The sequence below is a fragment of the Oncorhynchus kisutch genome, linkage group LG1 (genome assembly GCF_002021735.2).
Source record: "Oncorhynchus kisutch isolate 150728-3 linkage group LG1, Okis_V2, whole genome shotgun sequence".
In the NCBI taxonomy this organism is placed as follows: domain Eukaryota; kingdom Metazoa; phylum Chordata; class Actinopteri; order Salmoniformes; family Salmonidae; genus Oncorhynchus; species Oncorhynchus kisutch.
In genome coordinates, this window is record NC_034174.2 from 6,501,585 (window position 1) to 6,521,441 (window position 19,857).

General features: G+C 47.1%; 1 protein-coding gene across 1 annotated transcript in view; it reads right to left on the reverse strand.

Annotated features, from left to right (window-relative positions):
• LOC109880617 (dedicator of cytokinesis protein 3) overlaps nucleotides 1-17,768 on the reverse strand; it is a 218,797-nt gene extending 201,029 nt beyond the window's left edge. The window contains exons 1-3 of the mRNA XM_031833718.1: nucleotides 17,756-17,768; nucleotides 17,593-17,676; nucleotides 15,051-15,091 (exon numbers count right to left, since the gene is read on the reverse strand). Of these exons, the coding sequence (XP_031689578.1) occupies nucleotides 15,051-15,091; nucleotides 17,593-17,676; nucleotides 17,756-17,768 (138 nt within the window). The remainder of the gene's footprint in view (nucleotides 1-15,050; nucleotides 15,092-17,592; nucleotides 17,677-17,755) is intronic.
• Between the last annotated feature and the right edge of the window lie 2,089 nt (nucleotides 17,769-19,857).

Below are 19,857 nucleotides of genomic sequence, written 5' to 3' on the forward strand. Positions count from 1 at the left end.
CCCTCTCCCCTTCTCTCCCCCCCTCCCTTCCCTCCCCTCCTCCTCCCTCCTCTCCACTCTCCTTCCTCGCCTCTCTCTCTCCCTCTCCTTCTCCTATCTCTCCCTCCCTCTCCTTCCTCCCCTCTCTCCCTCCCTCTCCTTCCTCCCCTCTCTCTCTCCCTCTCCTTCCTCCCCCTCTCTCCCTCCCTCCTTCTTCCCCTCTCTCCCTCCCTCTCCTTCTTCCCCTCTCTCTCTCCCTCTCCTTCCTCCCTTATTCTCCCTTCTACTTCCTCCCTATCTCCCTCCTCCTTCCTACCCTCTTCCTCTCTCCCTCTCATTCCTCCCCCTCTCTCCCTCCCTCTCCTTCTACCCTCCTCTCTCTCTCCCTCTCCTTCCTCCCCTCTCTCCCTCCCTCTCCTTCCTCCCCTCTCTCCCTCCCTCTCCTTCCTCCCCTCTCTCTCTCCCTCCTTCTCCTTACTCCCCTCCCTATCTCCCTCTCTCCCTCTCATAAATGCCCTCTCTCTCTCCCTCTCCTTCCTCCCCTCTCCCCTCCCTCTCCTTCCTCCCCTCTCTCTCTCCCTCCCCTCTATCCCTCGCAACCACTCCTTCCTCCCCTCACTCCCTCTCTCCCTAACCTTCCTGTCCTCCCTTTCTCCCTCTCCTTCCTCCCCTCCCTCTCTCCGTCTCCAACTCAACTGCTTTCCAATTCTCTCTCTCTTGATCTCTGCTGAGCACAAACTACCTATTGTGTTTAAAAACAAATGAATGAATTAAACATTTAAAAATACATACAGTACAGTACATTGAGGAGCTTGGGGCTCTATGAGAATAAAGGCTCACTATCCACCTTCAGCAATATTCTCCCCCTCTCACTCTCTCTCCCCCTCACTCCCTCCCTCCCTCCCTCCTGTCAGCTCTGACAGAGACACATAGGATGAATTATTCAACAGCCCACTGACTGACTGATTAACTGACTGACTGACTGATTAACTGACTGACTGATTAACTGACTGATGAACTGACTGATTAACTGACTGACTGACTGATGAACTGACTGATTAACTGACTGGCTGACTGACTTTTTAACTGACTGGCTGGCTGATTAACTGACTGACTGACCTTTTAACTGACTGGCTGGCTGACTGATTAACTGACTGACTGATTAAATGACTGATTAACTGGCTGGCTGACTGATTAATTGACTAACTGACTGATTAACTGACTCACTGACTGACTGATTAACTGACTCACTGACTGACTGATTAACTGTCTGACTGACTTTTTAACTGACTAACTGGCTGATTACCTGACTGGCTGACTGATTAACTGACTGGCTGATTAACTGACTGACTGACCGATTAACTGAGTGGCTGACTGATTAACTGACTGACTGACTGATTAACTGACTGACTGACTGATTAACTGACTGACTGGCTGATTAACTGACTGACTAACTGATTAACTGACTGACTGACTGACTTACTGACAGACTGGCTGGCTGGACTGAGTGACTGACTGATTGACTGGCTGGCTGACTGACAGGCTGACTGATTAACTGACTGGCTGGCTGAATAATTAACTGACTGGCTACTGGCTGGCTGACTGATTAACTGACCAACTGATTCACTGGCTGACTGATTAACTGACTGGTTGGCTGATTGACTGGCTGACTGATTAACTGACTGGCTGGCTGACTGGCTGGCTGACTGATTAACTGACTGGCTGGCTGGCTGATTAACTGGCTGGCTGGCTGACTGATTAACTGACTGGCTGACTGATTAATTGACTGGCTGGCTGACTGATTGACTGGCTGGCTGACTGATTAACTGACTGGCTGACTGACTGATTAACTGACTGGCTGGCTGGCTGACTCACTGACTGACTTACTGACAGACTGGCTGGCTGACTGACTGATTAACTGACTGGCTGACTGACAGACTGGTTGGCTGACTGGCTGGACTGAGTGGCTGACTGATTCCCTAATATATGGTATACCGGTATATGCCATTTTAGTAGACACTTTCATCCCAAGCTACTTACGGTAGTGGGACATCGAACAGAAATAGAGCTCACAACCCATTGCAACCACCATGCTCTACCAACTGAGCCACACAGGGCTAAAACACTAGTGGATTGGTGTTCTGCTCTGTTCTTTATGTTCTGTTCTGCTCTGTTATAGGCTACAACCTTAGAAAAAAGGGTCCCTGGAACCAAAAGGGTTCTACCTGGAACCCAAAGGGTTCTTCAAAGGGTTATCTTATGGGGACAGCTGAACAATCATTTTAGGTTCTAGATAGTTACTCATACATATAGTTTTGTAAATTTTCAATCCCTTCTGTGGCATGATGAGGGCATACAGTTTCTTCTAGCTTCTGGCTCAGTGTTAACTATCTACAGTGTTAGCTATCTGCTATGTCGGAAAGACAGAGATGCCTCAGAGCTGTTTGAGTCAGAGAGATGGTTCATCAACACAGATTAATCTGTTTATACAGACAGACAGACAGACAGACAGACAGACAGACAGACAGACAGACAGCGTACACATCACGGACAAACTGAAATGGTCCATCAACACAGACAGCGTGGTGAAGAAGGCGCAGCAGCGCCTCTTCAACCTCAGGAGGCTGAAGAAATTCGGCTTGTCACCTAAAACACTCACAAACGTTTACAGATGCACAATCGACAGCATCCTGGCGGGCTGTATCACCGCCTGGTACGGCAACTGCTCCGCCCACAACCGTAAGGCTCTCCAGAGGGTAGTGAGGTCTGCACAACGCATCACCGGGGGCAAACTACCTGCCCTCCAGGACACCTACACCACCCGATGTCACAGGAAGGCCATAAAGATCATCAAGGACAACAACCACCTGAGCCACTGCCTGTTCACCCCGCTGTCATCCTGAAGGCGAGGTCAGAACAGGTGCATCAAAGTGGGGACCGAAAGACTGAAAAACAGCTTCTATCTCAAGGCAATCAGACTGTTAAACAGCCACCACTAACATTGAGTAGCTGCTGCCAACACACTGACTCAACTCCAGCCACTTAAATAATGGAAAAAATGATGTAATAAATGTATCACTAGCCACTTTAAACAATGCCACTTTATATAATGTTTACATACCCTACATTACTCATCTCATATGTATATGTATATACTGTACTCTATATCATCTACTACATCTTTAGGTAATACATGTATCACTAGCCACTTTAAACTATGCCACTTTGTTTACATACCCTACATTACTCATCTCATATGTATATACTGTACTCGATACCATCTACTGCATCCTGCCTATGCCGTTCGGCCATCGCTCATTCATATATTTTTATGTACATATTCGTAATCATTCCTTTACATTTGTGTGTATTTGTGTGTATAAGGTAGTTGTGAATTTGTTAGATTACTTAGATATTACTGCATGGTCGGAACTAGAAGCACAAGCATTTCGCTACACTCGTATTAACATCTGCTAACCATGTGTATGTTACCAATAAAATGTGATTTGATTTGACAAATAGGCTGGTGATAATTCAAGGTCCTGGTGATTGGAGTGTAAACTCTCAGCTCAGTAAAAAGCCAAGGGTGAGTTACATTAATAGAGACATGGCAGATAGACTTACTGCCTCTCCTCTCCTTCCCTCTCCTACTCTGCCCCCTCTCTCCTCTCCACCCCTCTTCTACTCTTCTCTTCTCCTCTCCTACTCTGCCCCCCCTCTCCTGTCCACCCCTCTTCTACTCTTCTCTTCTCCTCTCCTACTCTGCCCCCCTCCTCTCCTCTCTTCCCCTCCCCTCTTCTACTCCATACCCACGACGTTCAGGTCCTCCCCTCCCCATACCCACGACTTTCAGGTCCTCCCCTCCCCATACCCACGATGCTCAGGTCCTCCCCTCCCCATACCCACGACTTTCAGGTCCTCCCCTCCCCATACCCACGATGCTCAGGTCCTCCCCTTCCCATACCCATGACTTTCAGGTCCTCCCCTCCCCATACCCACGATGCTCAGGTCCTCCCCTCCCCATACCCACGACGTTCCAGTCCTCCTCTCCCCATACCCACGATGCTCAGGTCCTCCCCTCTTCTACTCCATACCCACGACTTTCAGGTCCTCCCCTCCCCATACCCACAATGCTCAGGTCCTCCCCTCCCCATACCCACAATGCTCAGGTCCTCCCCTCCCCATACCCACGACTTTCAGGTCCTCCCCTCCCCATACCCACAATGCTCAGGTCCTCCCCTCCCCATACCCACAATGCTCAGGTCCTCCCCTCCCCATACCCACGACTTTCAGGTCCTCCCCATACCCACAATGCTCAGGTCCTCCCCTCCCCATACCCACAATGCTCAGGTCCTCCCCTCCCCATACCCACAATGCTCAGGTCCTCCCCTCCCCATACCCACGATGCTCAGGTCCTCCCCTCCCCATACCCACGACTTTCAGGTCCTCCCCTCCCCATACCCACGACTTTCAGGTCCTCCCCTCCCCATACCCACAATACTCAGGTCCTCCCCTCCCCATACCCACAATGCTCAGGTCCTCCCCTCCCTATACCCACAATGCTCAGGTCCTCCCCTCCCCATACCCACGATGCTCAGGTCCTCCCCTCCCCATACCCACGACTTTCAGGTCCTCCCCTCCCCATACCCACGACTTTCAGGTCCTCCCCTGATGTACAGTAGGCTTGATCATTTCTACAGTAAGATATACAGTCAGGCCGTATCATTTCTACAGTAAGATGTACAGTAGGCCTGATCATTTCTACAGTAAGATATACAGTAGGCCTGATCATTTCTACAGTAAGATGTACAGTAGGCCTGATCATTTCTACAGTAAGATGTACAGTAGGCCTGATCATTTCTACAGTAAGATGTACAGTAGGCCTGATCATTTCTACAGTAAGATATACAGTAGGCCTGATCATTTCTACAGTAAGATGCACAGTAGGCCTGATCATTTCTACAGTAAGATGTACAGTAGGCTTGATCATTTCTACAGTAAGATGTACAGTAGGCCTGATCATTTCTACAGTAAGATGTACAGTAGGCCTGATCATTTCTACAGTAAGATATACAGTAGGCCTGATCATTTCTACAGTAAGATGTACAGTAGGCCTGATCATTTCTACAGTAAGATGTACAGTAGGCCTGATCATTTCTACAGTAAGATGTACAGTAGGCCTGATCATTTCTACAGTAAGATGTACAGTAGGCCTGATCATTTCTACAGTAAGATGTACAGTAGGCCTGATCATTTCTACAGTAAGATGTACAGTCAGGCCTGATCATTTCTACAGTAAGATGTACAGTAGGCCTGATCATTTTCATTTGTTCGTTATGAGAGACTCACTACTCAGCACTTCCAAGCACAAAACACATTCTGGGCGCTCCTCTTTATAGGTTTGTTTGAAAGAGACAGAAACTAAACTCTGTAAAAGCGTTTCATGACAATTTAACTCAGTCAGAACGTGTTGCTAGCATGAGTCCATTTCATGACAATTGAACCCAGTCAGAACGTGTTGCTAGCACGAGTCCATTTCATGACAATTGAACTCAGTCAGAACGTGTTGCTAGCACAAGTCAATTTCTTGACAATTGAACTCAGTCAGAACGTGTTGCTAGCACAAGTCAATTTCTTGACAATTGAACTCAGTCAGAACGTGTTGCTAGCACGAGTCCATTTCATAACAATTGAACTCAGTCAGAACGTGTTGCTAGCAAGAATCCATTTCATAACAATTGAACTCAGTCAGAACGTGTTGCTAGCACGAGTCCATTTCATAACAATTGAACTCAGTCAGAACGTGTTGCTAGCACGAGTCCATTTCATAACAATTGAACTGTCAGAACGTGTTGCTAGCACGAGTCCATTTCATGACAATTGAACTCAGTCAGAACGTGTTGCTAGCACAAGTCCATTTCATGACAATTGAACTCAGTCAGAACGTGTTGCTAGCACAAGTCAATTTCTTGACAATTGAACTCAGTCAGAACGTGTTGCTAGCACGAGTCCATTTCATAACAATTGAACTCAGTCAGAACGTGTTGCTAGCACGAGTCCATTTCATGACAATTGAACTCAGTCAGAACGTGTTGCTAGCACGAGTCCATTTCATGACAATTGAACTCAGTCAGAACGTGTTGCTAGCACGAGTCCATTTCATGACAATTGAACTCAGTCAGAACGTGTTGCTAGCACGAGTCCATTTCATGACAATTGAACTCAGTCAGAACGTGTTGCTAGCACGAGTCCATTTCATGACAATTGAACTCAGTCAGAACGTGTTGCTAGCACGAGTCCATTTCATGACAATTGAACTCAGTCAGAACGTGTTGCTAGCAGGAGTCCATTTCATAACAATTGAACTCAGTCAGAACGTGTTGCTAGCACGAGTCCATTTCATAACAATTGAACTCAGTCAGAACGTGTTGCACGAGTCCATTTCATGACAGCAGTGAGTGATGGCGGGTAGAAAAAACAAGTCAGTGGCTTGAATGACATCGCTGCATCCCGTCTCCAAGAAAACTGCAGAAAAAATAACTGATAAACCGTGAAGCTCAACAGGCTCCCTCTCACCCTCGCTGAAAACAGAGAGCGCACTGAACAGAGAGCGCACTGAGCAGAGAGCGCAATGAACAGAGAACGCACTGAACAGAGAGCGCACTGAACAGAGAGCGCACTGAACAGAGAGCGCACTGAACAGAGAGGCACTGAACAGAGAGCGCACTGAACAGAGAGCGCACTGAACAGAGAGCGTACTGAACAGAGAGCGCACTGAACAGAGAACGCACTGAACAGAGAGCGCACTGAACAGAGAGCGTACTGAACAGAGATGCACTGAACAGAGAGGCACTGAACAGAGAGCGCACTGAACAGAGAGCGCACTGAACAGAGAGCGTACTGAACAGAGAGCGCACTGAACAGAGAACGCACTGAACAGAGAGCGCACTGAACAGAGAACGCACTGAACAGAGAGGCACTGAACAGAGAGGCACTGAACAGAGAGCGCACTGAACAGAGAGCGCACTGAACAGAGAGCGCACTGAACAGAGAGCGCACTGAACAGAAAGGCACTGAACAGAGAACGCACTGAACAGAGAACGCACTGAACAGAGAGGCACTGAACAGAGAGGCACTGAACAGAGAGGCACTGAACAGAGAGCGCAGATGCACTTGGCCAAATCAATTCCAGTAATTAATGAAATAATTATCCATTAACAGGTCCACGACCCACTTTGGGTCACGACCCATACCTTAAGAAAGGCTGCCCTACAACGTTCAGGTCCTACCCCTACCCATGCCCTACAATGTTCAGGTCCTACCCATGCCCTACAATGTTCAGGTCCTACGCCTACCCATGCCCTACAATGTTCAGGTCCTACCCATGCCCTACAACGTTCAGGTCCTACCCATGCCCTACAACGTTCAGGTCCTACCCATGCCCTACAATGTTCAGGGCCTACCCATATCCTACAACGTTCAGGTCCCACCCCTACCCATGCCCTACAACGTTCAGGTCCTACCCCTACCCATGCCCTACAACGTTCAGGTCCCACCCCTACCCATGCCCTACAACGTTCAGGTCCTACCCCTACCCATGCCCTACAACGTTCAGGTCCTACCCCTACCCATGCCCTACAACGTTCAGGTCCTACCCCTACCCATGCCCTACAACGTTCAGGTCCTACCCCTAACCATCCCCTACAACGTTCAGGTCCTACCCCTACCCATGCCCTACAACGTTCAGGTCCTACCCCTACCCATGCCCTACAATGTTCAGGTCCTACTCCTACCCGTGCCCGCAACTTTCAGGTCCTAACCCTACCCATGCCCTACAACGTTCAGGTCCTACCCCTACCCATGCCCTACAACGTTCAGGTCCTACCCCTACCCGTGCCCTACAACATTCAGGTCCTACCCCTAACCATGCCCAACAACGTTCAGGTCCTACCCCTACCCATGCCCTACAACGTTCAGGTCCTACCCCTACCCATGCCCTACACCGTTCAGGTCCTACCCCTACCCATGCCCTACAACGTTCAGGTCCTACCCCTACCTATGCCCTACAACGTTCAGGTCCTACCCCTACCCATGCCCTACAACGTTCAGGTCCTACCACTAACCATGCCCTACAACGTTCAGGTCCTACCCCTACCCGTGCCCGCAACTTTCAGGTCCCTACCAGCCAGATTGCTTCTGCTAAATGTAAAAGGCCCGGCGCTGCCCGGAACCCAAAATCAGAAATAACTTAGTAAATCCATTAACTGTTCCTCTCTGTCTGTCTCTCACTCCCTGCACTCTGCTGACGGCTGAGTTTCCATAGCAACGCCTCCGCTTGGGCTGCTCTGCTCAATGACGAGACATGAGAGAGCAGTTGGCTGTTAGCTACTTTTCGTCACTCTAAACTCAAGAAACATTATTATTTTTTGCGTGAAATAATCTCTCCTGTTTCTATATTTGATGAGGTTGAAGCACTTCTGACACCATTGTTATGATCTTAGTCAGATGTGATTTGTACTGAACAGCAGAGCACAAGCAAATGGCTCAGCTTAATAATGTTAGTGAGACCCGAGCCCTACCCGTACCCTAGTTATTGATGAAAAAACAGGCCCTGATGTATAATGTCGGGCTCAAGCCGGATAGCAGAGCTCCACAAAGCAACAGGAGGGATCAGACAGCACACAACAGATGGTCTGATATAGTAAAGAGACCAAAGATAATTGTACTGTTTGTTAGTGCTGAGCGATTACTGCTCTTTCAGGTCAGTTTGGTTCTGGTTTGATTATTTCTTTTAAAGAATCACTGTTCTCGATTTCGATTGTAAAAATTTTTTTAACATTAAATGCATTGTGAAATAATGATATAAAAAATATTGGAGATTTGTTTAATAGAAATTCCAAAGCCAACAAGTGAACATTCCAATCACTAAAACATTGAAAACATTCCATTGTCTCTGTCAGGTCCACAAAATAAAATAGGACATGACTATGAAATAATCCAATATTTCAGTTGTATTTACTTAGTTTAGTTTTATTTTATTATTTTTCATTTCTTAAAGTCATCATCTCATCTCTCCTCAGGCAGTAGCAGCCAGCCAACCATCCAACCAGCCAACCAACCAGCCAACCATCCAACCAGCCAACCATCCAACCAGCCAACCATCCAACCAGCCAACCAACCAGCCAACCATCCAACCAGCCAACCATCCAACCAGCCAACCATCCAACCATCCAACCAGCCAACCATCCAACCAGCCAACCAACCAGCCAACCATCCAACCAGCCAACCAACCAGCCAACCATCCAACCAGCCAACCATCCAACCATCCAACCAGCCAACCATCCAACCAGCCAACCATCCAACCATCCAACCATCCAACCATCCAACCCATCCAACCATCCAACCAGCCAACCATCCAACCATCCAACCAGCCAACCATCCAACCAGCCAGCCAACCATCCAACCAGCCAACCATCCAACCAGCCAACCATCCAACCATCCAACCAGCCAACCATCCAACCAGCCAACCATCCAACCAGCCAACCATCCAACCAGCCAACCAGCCAACCATCCAACCAGCCAACCATCCAACCATCCAACCAGCCAACCAGCCAGCCCTCCAACCAGCCAACCAATCCAACCAGCCAACCATCCAACCAGCCAACCAGCCAACCATCCAACCAGCCAACCATCCAACCAGCCAACCAGCCAGCCCTCCAACCATCCAACCAGCCAACCATCCAACCATCCAACCAGCCAACCATCCAACCAGCCAACCATCCAACCAGCCAACCATCCAACCAGCCAACCATCCAACCAGCCAACCAGCCAACCATCCAACCAGCCAACCATCCAACCAGCCAACCAGCCAGCCCTCCAACCATCCAACCAGCCAACCAAACAGCCAACCATCCAACCAGCCAACCATCCAACCATCCAACCAGCCAACCATCCAACCAGCCAACCAGCCAACCATCCAACCAGCCAACCATCCAACCAGCCAACCATCCATCCAACCATCCAACCAGCCAGCCCTCCAACCAGCCAACCAGCCAACCATCCAACCAGCCCTCCAACCAGCCAACCCTCCAACCAGCCAACCCTCCAACCAGCCAACCATCCAACCCTCCAACCAGCCAACCATCCAACCAGCCAACCCTCCAACCAGCCAACCCTCCAACCATCCAACCAGCCAACCATCCAACCATCCAACCAGCCAACCCTCCAACCATCCAACCCTCCAACCAGCCAACCATCCAACCAGCCAACCCTCCAACCATCCAACCTGCCAACCATCCAACCAGCCAACCCTCCAACCATCCAACCAGCCAACCATCCAACCAGCCAACCAACCAGCCAACCATCCAACCAGCCAACCAACCAGCCAACCATCCAACCATCCAACCAGCCAACCATCCAACCAGCCAACCAGCCAACCAGCCAACCATCCAACCAGCCAACCAACCAGCCAACCATCCAACCAGCCAACCAGCCAACCATCCAACCATCCAACCAGCCAACCATCCAACCATCCAACCAGCCAACCATCCAACCAGCCAACCAACCAGCCAACCATCCAACCAGCCAACCATCCAACCATCCAACCAGCCAACCATCCAACCAGCCAACCAACCAGCCAACCATCCAACCAGCCAACCATCCAACCAGCCAACCATCCAACCATCCAACCAGCCAACCATCCAACCAGCCAACCATCCAACCAGCCAACCCTCCAACCATCCAACCAGCCAACCATCCAACCAGCCAACCAACCATCCAACCATCCAACCAGCCAGCCCTCCAACCAGCCAACCAGCCAACCATCCAACCAGCCCTCCAACCAGCCAACCCTCCAACCAGCCAACCCTCCAACCAGCCAACCATCCAACCCTCCAACCAGCCAACCATCCAACCAGCCAACCCTCCAACCAGCCAACCCTCCAACCATCCAACCAGCCAACCATCCAACCATCCAACCAGCCAACCCTCCAACCATCCAACCATCCAACCCTCCAACCAGCCAACCATCCAACCAGCCAACCCTCCAACCATCCAACCTGCCAACCATCCAACCAGCCAACCCTCCAACCATCCAACCAGCCAACCATCCAACCAGCCAACAATCCAACCATCCAACCAGCCAACCAGCCAACCAGCCAACCATCCAACCCTCCAACCAGCCAACCATCCAACCATCTAACGTTGTCTCTGTTCTCCCCACACTGTAATGCCAACTGTAACGGATGTGAAACGGCTAGCTTAGTTAGCGGTGGTGCGCGCTAAATAGCGTTTCAATCGGTGACGTCACTCGCTCTGAGACCTTGAAGTAGTGGTTCCCCTTGCAGAGGTATGGGCGAGGGGACGGTCTAAAGTTATACTGTTACACAACCAGCCAACCATCTAACGTTGTCTCTATTCTCCCCACACTGTAATGTCTTTAGTCATCCTATTTAGATAGGCAAGCCTGCCGAGGACAGAGCTGTCTGACAATCACTTTACCAGTTTTTCAGTAGATAGTTGGCATATTTTCACAAACGGTCTCTCTCTCTCAATTCAATGGCTTTATTGGCATGGGAAACGTGTTAACATTGCCAAAGCAAGTGAGGTAGATAATATATAAAGTGAAATTCAAAATTAACAAAAAAAAACTATTCTTTACAACAAACAACACTTTACTGTCACAAAAAGGTTGTCACATTCTCTCTCTCTCTCTCTCTCTCTCTCTCTCTCTCTCAATGTATCTCGTCAAGGATTTTTTTTATTTGACCTTTATTGGACTAGGCAAGTCAATTAAGAACTAATTCTTATTTTCAATGACATTGTTCAGGGGCAGAACGACAGCCTAGGAACAGTGGGTTAACTGCCTTGTTCAGAGGCAGAATGACAGCCTAGGAACAGTGGGTTAACTGCCTTGTTCAGAGGCAGAATGACAGCCTAGGAACAGTGGGTTAACTGCCTTGTTCAGAGGCAGAATGACAGCCTAGGAACAGTGGGTTAACTGCCTTGTTCAGAGGCAGAATGACAGCCTAGGAACAGTGGGTTAACTGCCTTGTTCAGAGGCAGAATGACAGCCTAGGAACAGTGGGTTAACTGCCTTGTTCAGGGGCAGAACGACAGCCTAGGAACAGTGGGTTAACTGCCTTGTTCAGAGGCAGAATGACAGCCTAGGAACAGTGGGTTAACTGCCTTGTTCAGAGGCAGAATGACAGCCTAGGAACAGTGGGTTAACTGCCTTGTTCAGAGGCAGAATGACAGCCTAGGAACAGTGGGTTAACTGCCTTGTTCAGAGGCAGAATGACAGCCTAGGAACAGTGGGTTAACTGCCTTGTTCAGAGGCAGAATGACAGCCTAGGAACAGTGGGTTAACTGCCTTGTTCAGAGGCAGAATGACAGCCTAGGAACAGTGGGTTAACTGCCTTGTTCAGAGGCAGAATGACAGCCTAGGAACAGTGGGTTAACTGCCTTGTTCAGGGGCAGAACGACAGCCTAGGAACAGTGGGTTAACTGCCTTGTTCAGAGGCAGAATGACAGCCTAGGAACAGTGGGTTAACTGCCTTGTTCAGAGGCAGAATGACAGCCTAGGAACAGTGGGTTAACTGCCTTGTTCAGAGGCAGAATGACAGCCTAGGAACAGTGGGTTAACTGCCTTGTTCAGAGGCAGAATGACAGCCTAGGAACAGTGGGTTAACTGCCTTGTTCAGAGGCAGAATGACAGCCTAGGAACAGTGGGTTAACTGCCTTGTTCAGGGGCAGAACGACAGCCTAGGAACAGTGGGTTAACTGCCTTGTTCAGGGGCAGAACGACAGCCTAGGAACAGTGGGTTAACTGCCTTGTTCAGAGGCAGAATGACAGCCTAGGAACAGTGGGTTAACTGCCTTGTTCAGAGGCAGAACGACAGCCTAGGAACAGTGGGTTAACTGCCTTGTTCAGGGGCAGGACGACAGCCTAGGAACAGTGGGTTAACTGCCTTGTTCAGGGGCAGAACGACAGCCTAGGAACAGTGGGTTAACTGCCTTGTTCAGGGGCAGAACGACAGAACCCCATTCCTACTGTAAAATATGTTGGTCGATCTTTGATGTTATTGGGCTATTTTCTTAAGGTCAACGATACTGGGGTCCTTCTTAAGGTCAACGATACTGGGGTCCTTCTTATGGTCAACGATACTGGGGTCCTTCTTGGGGTCAACGATACTGGGGTCCTTCTTAAGGTCAACGATACTGGGGTTTAAGGTCAACGATACTGGGGTTTAAGGTCAACGATACTGGGGTCCTTCTTAAGGTCAACGATACTGGGGTTTAAGGTCAACGATACTGGGGTTTAAGGTTAACGACGGCATTATGAACCAAATACCAGGATTGGTTGCCTCTGCAAGATGGCTGAAACTTGGTCACAAGTGGATCTTCCAGCACTCCAAGCACATCCGAAATCCACAAAGAAATAGTTCATTTACCAAAAATATATACATTTTTTCATTGGTCATCTCAGTCTCCGGACTTGAACCCCATTGAATTCCTGTGGTTTGAATTGAAAAGAGCAGTCGAAGGATATCAAGGATCTGGAAAGATTCTGTATAGGAGGAATGGTCTACGATCTCTCCCAATGTGTTCTCTAATCTCATAAAGCATGTTAGAAAAAGACTCAGTGTTGTTATCCTCGCAAGGTGAAAGAGCTAGAGTACTGAAAACAGGGGATCTAAGGTGAGGGAGATGGAGAACTGAAAACAGGGGATCTAAGGTGAGGGAGATGGAGAACTGAAAACAGGGGATCTAAGGTGAGGGAGATGGAGAACTGAAAACAGGGGATCTAAGGTGAGGGTGTTGGAGACCTGAAAACAGGGGATCCAAGGTGAGGGAGATGGAGAACTGAAAACAGGGGATCTAAGGTGAGGGAGATGGAGAACTGAAAACAGGGGATCTAAGGTGAGGGTGTTGGAGACCTGAAAACAGGGGATCCAAGGTGAGGGAGATGGAGAACTGAAAACAGGGGATCTAAGGTGAGGGAGATGGAGAACTGAAAACAGGGGATCTAAGGTGAGGGTGTTGGAGACCTGAAAACAGGGGATCCAAGGTGAGGGAGATGGAGAACTGAAAACAGGGGATCCAAGGTGAGGGAGATGGAGAACTGAAAACAGGGGATCTAAGGTGAGGGTGTTGGAGACCTGAAAACAGGGGATCCAAGGTGAGGGAGATGGAGAACTGAAAACAGGGAATCCAAGGTGAGGGAGATGGAGAACTGAAAACAGGGGATCTAAGGTGAGGGAGATGGAGAACTGAAAACAGGGGATCTAAGGTGAGGGTGTTGGAGACCTGAAAACAGGGGATCCAAGGTGAGGGAGATGGAGAACTGAAAACAGGGGATCTAAGGTGAGGGAGATGGAGAACTGAAAACAGGGGATCTAAGGTGAGGGAGATGGAGAACTGAAAACAGGGGATCCAAGGTGAGGGAGATGGAGAACTGAAAACAGGGGATCCAAGGTGAGGGAGATGGAGAACTGAAAACAGGGAATCCAAGGTGAGGGAGATGGAGAACTGAAAACAGGGGATCTAAGGTGAGGGTGTTGGAGAACTGAAAACAGGGAATCCAAGGTGAGGGAGATGGAGAACTGAAAACAGGGGATCTAAGGTGAGGGTGTTGGAGACCTGAAAACAGGGGATCCAAGGTGAGGGAGATGGAGAACTGAAAACAGGGAATCCAAGGTGAGGGAGATGGAGAACTGAAAACAGGGAATCCAAGGTGAGGGAGATGGAGAACTGAAAACAGGGGATCCAAGGTGAGGGAGATGGAGAACTGAAAACAGGGGATCCAAGGTGAGGGAGATGGAGAACTGAAAACAGGGGATCTAAGGTGAGGGTGTTGGAGACCTGAAAACAGGGAATCCAATCATTTTCCAATAATTTTGACCACTATCTTTATTAGAAGTGCTTTATATATATAAAGTAAGGTGTATAAACAATTAACCTTGTTCTCACCTGTACCAGAGACACTGTCACTCTGGAAGCCCAGAACTACAGACAGAATGGTAGGGAAATGGCCTATTTCCTCTTGGAGCTCATTGGAGCAGTTTATTTACCTTGATTGTGGGTTTCCTGGTGGAGGATCCTCGGTACCATCCTGAAAGAGAGAAATATCACAATCAATGTTTAGGAGAGGCCTGAGAACACCCCTGATCTCATCCTTTACCCCACCCTCTGAAATCCCTGAATTCAACATTAACAGTATCATCTTAATGTTATGGATAATGTGTCAGAGACTGGGCTCAGGTAGGACTGATGTTATCTTAACTTAAGTGCCTTAGACCGCTGGGGCTTTCGGGAGGTCTGTGTAGCCAAACTTCGTCATACGGGCCAAAATCAGAGAGATTTTTGTTAAAAAATCCGAATGATTCCGGATTCTGTAATCCTCTTTTTTTAAAATCCAGGTTTAGATCGATCTGGCTGTTTTTCCCCAGAAAATAATAGGATAGCATCATTCTCATCCAGATACCACAATATCGAAATGACAGAATCAGGGACTTTCAGTACTTTGAACAGGCCTTGCCATCTACTGGGCAGGTTGTGATATTACTAATACACTGTCATTGGGAAACAGAGGTGAGTGAATTCCATCAGTTGTACAACTGAATGTATTCAACTGAAATGTGTCTTCCACATTTAACCCAAGACCTCTGAATCACAGAGGTGCGGGAGGGGGCTGCCTTAATCAACATCCACCATCTTCAGCTCCCAGGGGAACATTGAAGGTACCTTGTTTTTTTAAATGTTTTTTTTATCAAGCTTGTATATCACTTATAAGTAAGTAGATGCATTTATTTGACACATTTCACACTTTTGGTTTTCAGATGTCAAAACGTTTCTTAAACCTCCTCACCTTAGGAACATTGCCCATTTTTGGGGGGGTTGTAGTGCCTCTTTAAATCCACCCAGAATCCACGCTTCCAGTGGGGATAAATCCTGTTGCTTCAAAATGATCCTAATCACTATCTTTTCAGTTCTCAAAACATTCAAAAAACCAAATACAATCCTGATTAATGGTCAGATTGGATTACCAAATCCTTATCCGGAGGATCAGAATCTACTCTTTTCAGTTTTGAAAACCCCAATTATAACATTTAGTCCTTATCAGATCCAGTCAGAAAACCTGGGCCAAGTAATTCAGCTACAAATGTTGTTGTTTTTAAATAGATAATAAAAAGACACGTGTCTCAATGTATGAAATTATTGTTATTTTCAAATACAATCTCTTTTTGGGCTTAGTTGTGGTCAATTTTCAATGTACAAATGATTATATTTATGTTCCTGCCCCCTGACCATCCTCTCCTATGAAAAACAGCCTGCGGCTGAATCTAGTCACCTATCCCTGCTTTAGGGGGTCCCTGCTTTAGGGGGTCCCTGCTTTAGGGGGTACACATTCTGAATGCAGGTTGCGGGTTATTAACATGGTTCAGACCCAGGGCCTCAAGCTTGATGATGAGTTTGGAGGGTATTATGGTGTTAAATGATGTGCTGTAGTCAAAGCGCTCGTCTTGCTTCTAACAAGATTCTCTGGTCTGATGAAACCAAGATTGAACTCTGGCCTGAATGCCAAGCGTCACGTCTGGAGGAAACCTGGCACCATCTCTATGGTGAAGCATGGTGGTGGCAGCATCATGCTGTGGGGATGTTTTTCAGTAGCAGGGACTGGGAGACTAGTCAGGATTGAGGGAAAGATGAATGGAGCAAAGTACAGAGCGATCCTTAATGAAAACCTGCTCCAGAGCTCTCAGGACCTCAGACTGGGGCAAAGGTTCACCTTCCAACAGGACAACGACCCCAAGCACACAGCCAAGACAACTCAGGAGTGGCTTCAGGACAAGTCTCTAAATGTCATTGAGTGGCCCAGCCAGAGACCGGACTTGAACCCGATCGAACATCTCTGGAGAGATTTGAAAATAGCTGTGCAGCAACACTCCCCATCCAACCTGACAGAGCTTGACAGGATCTGCAGAGAAGAATGGGAGAAACTCCCCAAATACAGGTGTGCCAAGGTTGTAGCATCATACCCAAGATGCACTGAGTAAAGGGTCTGAATACTTATGTCATGTAAATGTCAAATTTCACTTCTTTATTTTTTTTAAGAAATTTGCTAAAATTTCAATAACAAAAACATTTTATTTGTAATTATGGGGTATTGTGATGTCATTATGGGGTATTGTGATGTCATTATGGGGTATTGTGTGTACTGTAAATTAATGAAGAGAAAAACTATTTAATACATTTTAGGCTGTAATGTAACAAAATGTGGAAAGTCAAGGGGTCTGACTATGCACTGTACCACTAGAGGTGAGCGCGATTACCATCAAGTAGACTTGTGTTTTGGGGACAGGGATCACAGAACGGCGGTGGTCCCGAGCTCTGGTTCTGAGTGTCGCATGTCCAATCACAAACACACACACATATACACACACACACACACACACACACACACACACACACACACACACACACACACACACGTAATGTAGACCTCTGCTTCTCTCATTCTGTTACTGTAGAGAAACTAAGGTAAACCTACCTAGCAGGAAGTAGATATGTACAGATTGTGTATTGTTAGAGTGTAAGGGTATTATAACACACCTTGACATTTCTCCAGTATTTGGACTGTCTCTCCTATCTCCAGAGCCAGACCATGGGTCACCGTCCCGCGGAATGTACAGATCACTGTGGGAAAGAAAGAAAGAGTTCTCAGTAAGAAGACACAGAAAAAAAAGAGATCTCAAATGGTTCTTCAGCTGTAGACATAGGAGAACCATTTTCGGTTCCAGGTAGAACCCTTTCCACAGACGGTTCTACACCATCTTCTATGGTGACAGCCCAGGGAACACTTTAAGGTTCGAGATAGCACCTATTGTTTTTTTAAGAGCGTAGCAACAAAGGAAGAGTTACAAACTATATTTTAATTCTGCACTAGTTTAGTTGCCCAACAGAAAAACGCTTGACCCCTGTCTACACAGCAAGTGTAGAGGTTTGGTAGGTCTGTGTGATAGGGCATGTGAGTGTGACACTGGCAGTCTGTTATCATACAGTACCCCTAGGGCAAAACAACACTTTACTGTCACAAAAAGGTTGTCACATTCTCTCTCTCTCTCTCTCTCTCTCTCTCTCTCTCTCTCTCTCTTTCTTTCTCCATCCCCTCTCTTTCTCTCCACCCCCCCTCTCTCTTTCTCTCCATCCCTTCTCTCTCTCTTTCTCCATCCCCTCCCTCTCTCTCTCTCTCTCTCTCTCTCTAATACATACTCTCTCTCTAATAAAACACTGACCACATTTATGTATCTATGTCTCTTCCTCTCCCTCTACTTCTATCTCTGCTCTCTCTTTCTCCTCTCCCTCTAATCTCTCTCTATGTCTATATTCTATCTCTGCTCTCTCTTTCAATTCAATTCAATTCAAGGGCTTTATTGGCATGGGAAACATGTGTTAACATTGCCAAAGCAAGTGAGGTAGATAATATATACTATTCTCTCCATCATATCGAAGTAAACTCGGAGTCCTGCGATGACATGGTGTGTGGTCCTCCCACTACGACTCATCAGGAAACCATGCAGTTTATTAGACTACAGAGGAAATAAGTTACGATGAACCAGGCCTGCGTTCTCTCTCTCTCTCTCTCTAGATTAGATAGTTCTTCAATGGCTGCCTGTCTGTCTTTTCATAAAGCTTCAAGGTAAACCCAGTACTGTAAAGTGGGCCAGTCGTCTCCTCTAATGATGCTTCCAGGCTACCACAGGGTTAGTAGACTGACACAGACATAGTAGCAAACAGCAGGAACCCATTAGAGTATAGAACAGCTACCAAGCTAATTCAGCTGTTATTATTATTATTATAATTAATCTATTTGTGTAACTGTAAATGTGTTTATAGTATGTTATGTTTTGTTTTATTTAGTTCAAAGATTTTGTTTCTGTTTTTTTTGGATACCAGATAATACCAGATACCAGATAATACCAGATACCAGGACTCCCTGCAAAACAGTGATGATCTTGTTAATAATATCAAAGATACCTACAGCACCTTCAGAAAGTATTCACACCCTTTGACTTTTTCTGTTGTGTTACTGGCCTACACTCAATAGCCCGTAATGTAAAAGTGGAATTATGTTTTGCAAATTTTTACAAATTAATTACAAATGAAAAGTTTAAATGTCTTGAGTCAATAAGTATTCAACCCCTTTGTTATGGTAAGTATAAATAAGTTCAGGAGTAAAAACGTGCTTAATAAGTCATATAGTACATTGCATGGACTCATTCGGTGTACAATAATAGTGTTTAACATGCTTTCTTTGACATGCCTCTCTGTACCCCACACATACAATTATCTGTAAGGTCCCTCAGTCGAGCAGTGAATTTCTAACACAGATTCAACCACAAAGACCAGGGAGGTTTTCCAATGTCTCTCAAAGAAGGGCACCTAGTTGACTATCCTTTTGAGCATGGTGAAGTTATTAAATTACACTTTGGGTGGTGTATCAATACACCCAGTCACCACAAAGATACAGACGTCCTTCCTAACTCAGTTGCCGGAGAGGAAAGAAACCGCTCAGGGATTTCACCATGAGGCCAATGGTGACTTTAAAACAGTTACAGAGTTTAATGGCTGTGATAGGAGAAAACTGAGGATGGATCAACAACATTGTAGTTACTCCATAATACTAACCTAAAGGACAGACTGAAAAGAAGGAAGCCTGTACAGAATTGTGACGTCGGAATAGTGATGGGTGTGGAGTCAGACGGAGAGAGCAGAAGGTAGACGGGAAAAAACGCTTTAATGTCCTCAAGCACAGTAACAGGTACAAACATGGCTGAAGCCCAAAATACAGGCGCAACAAAACCCCAAACCCACTGT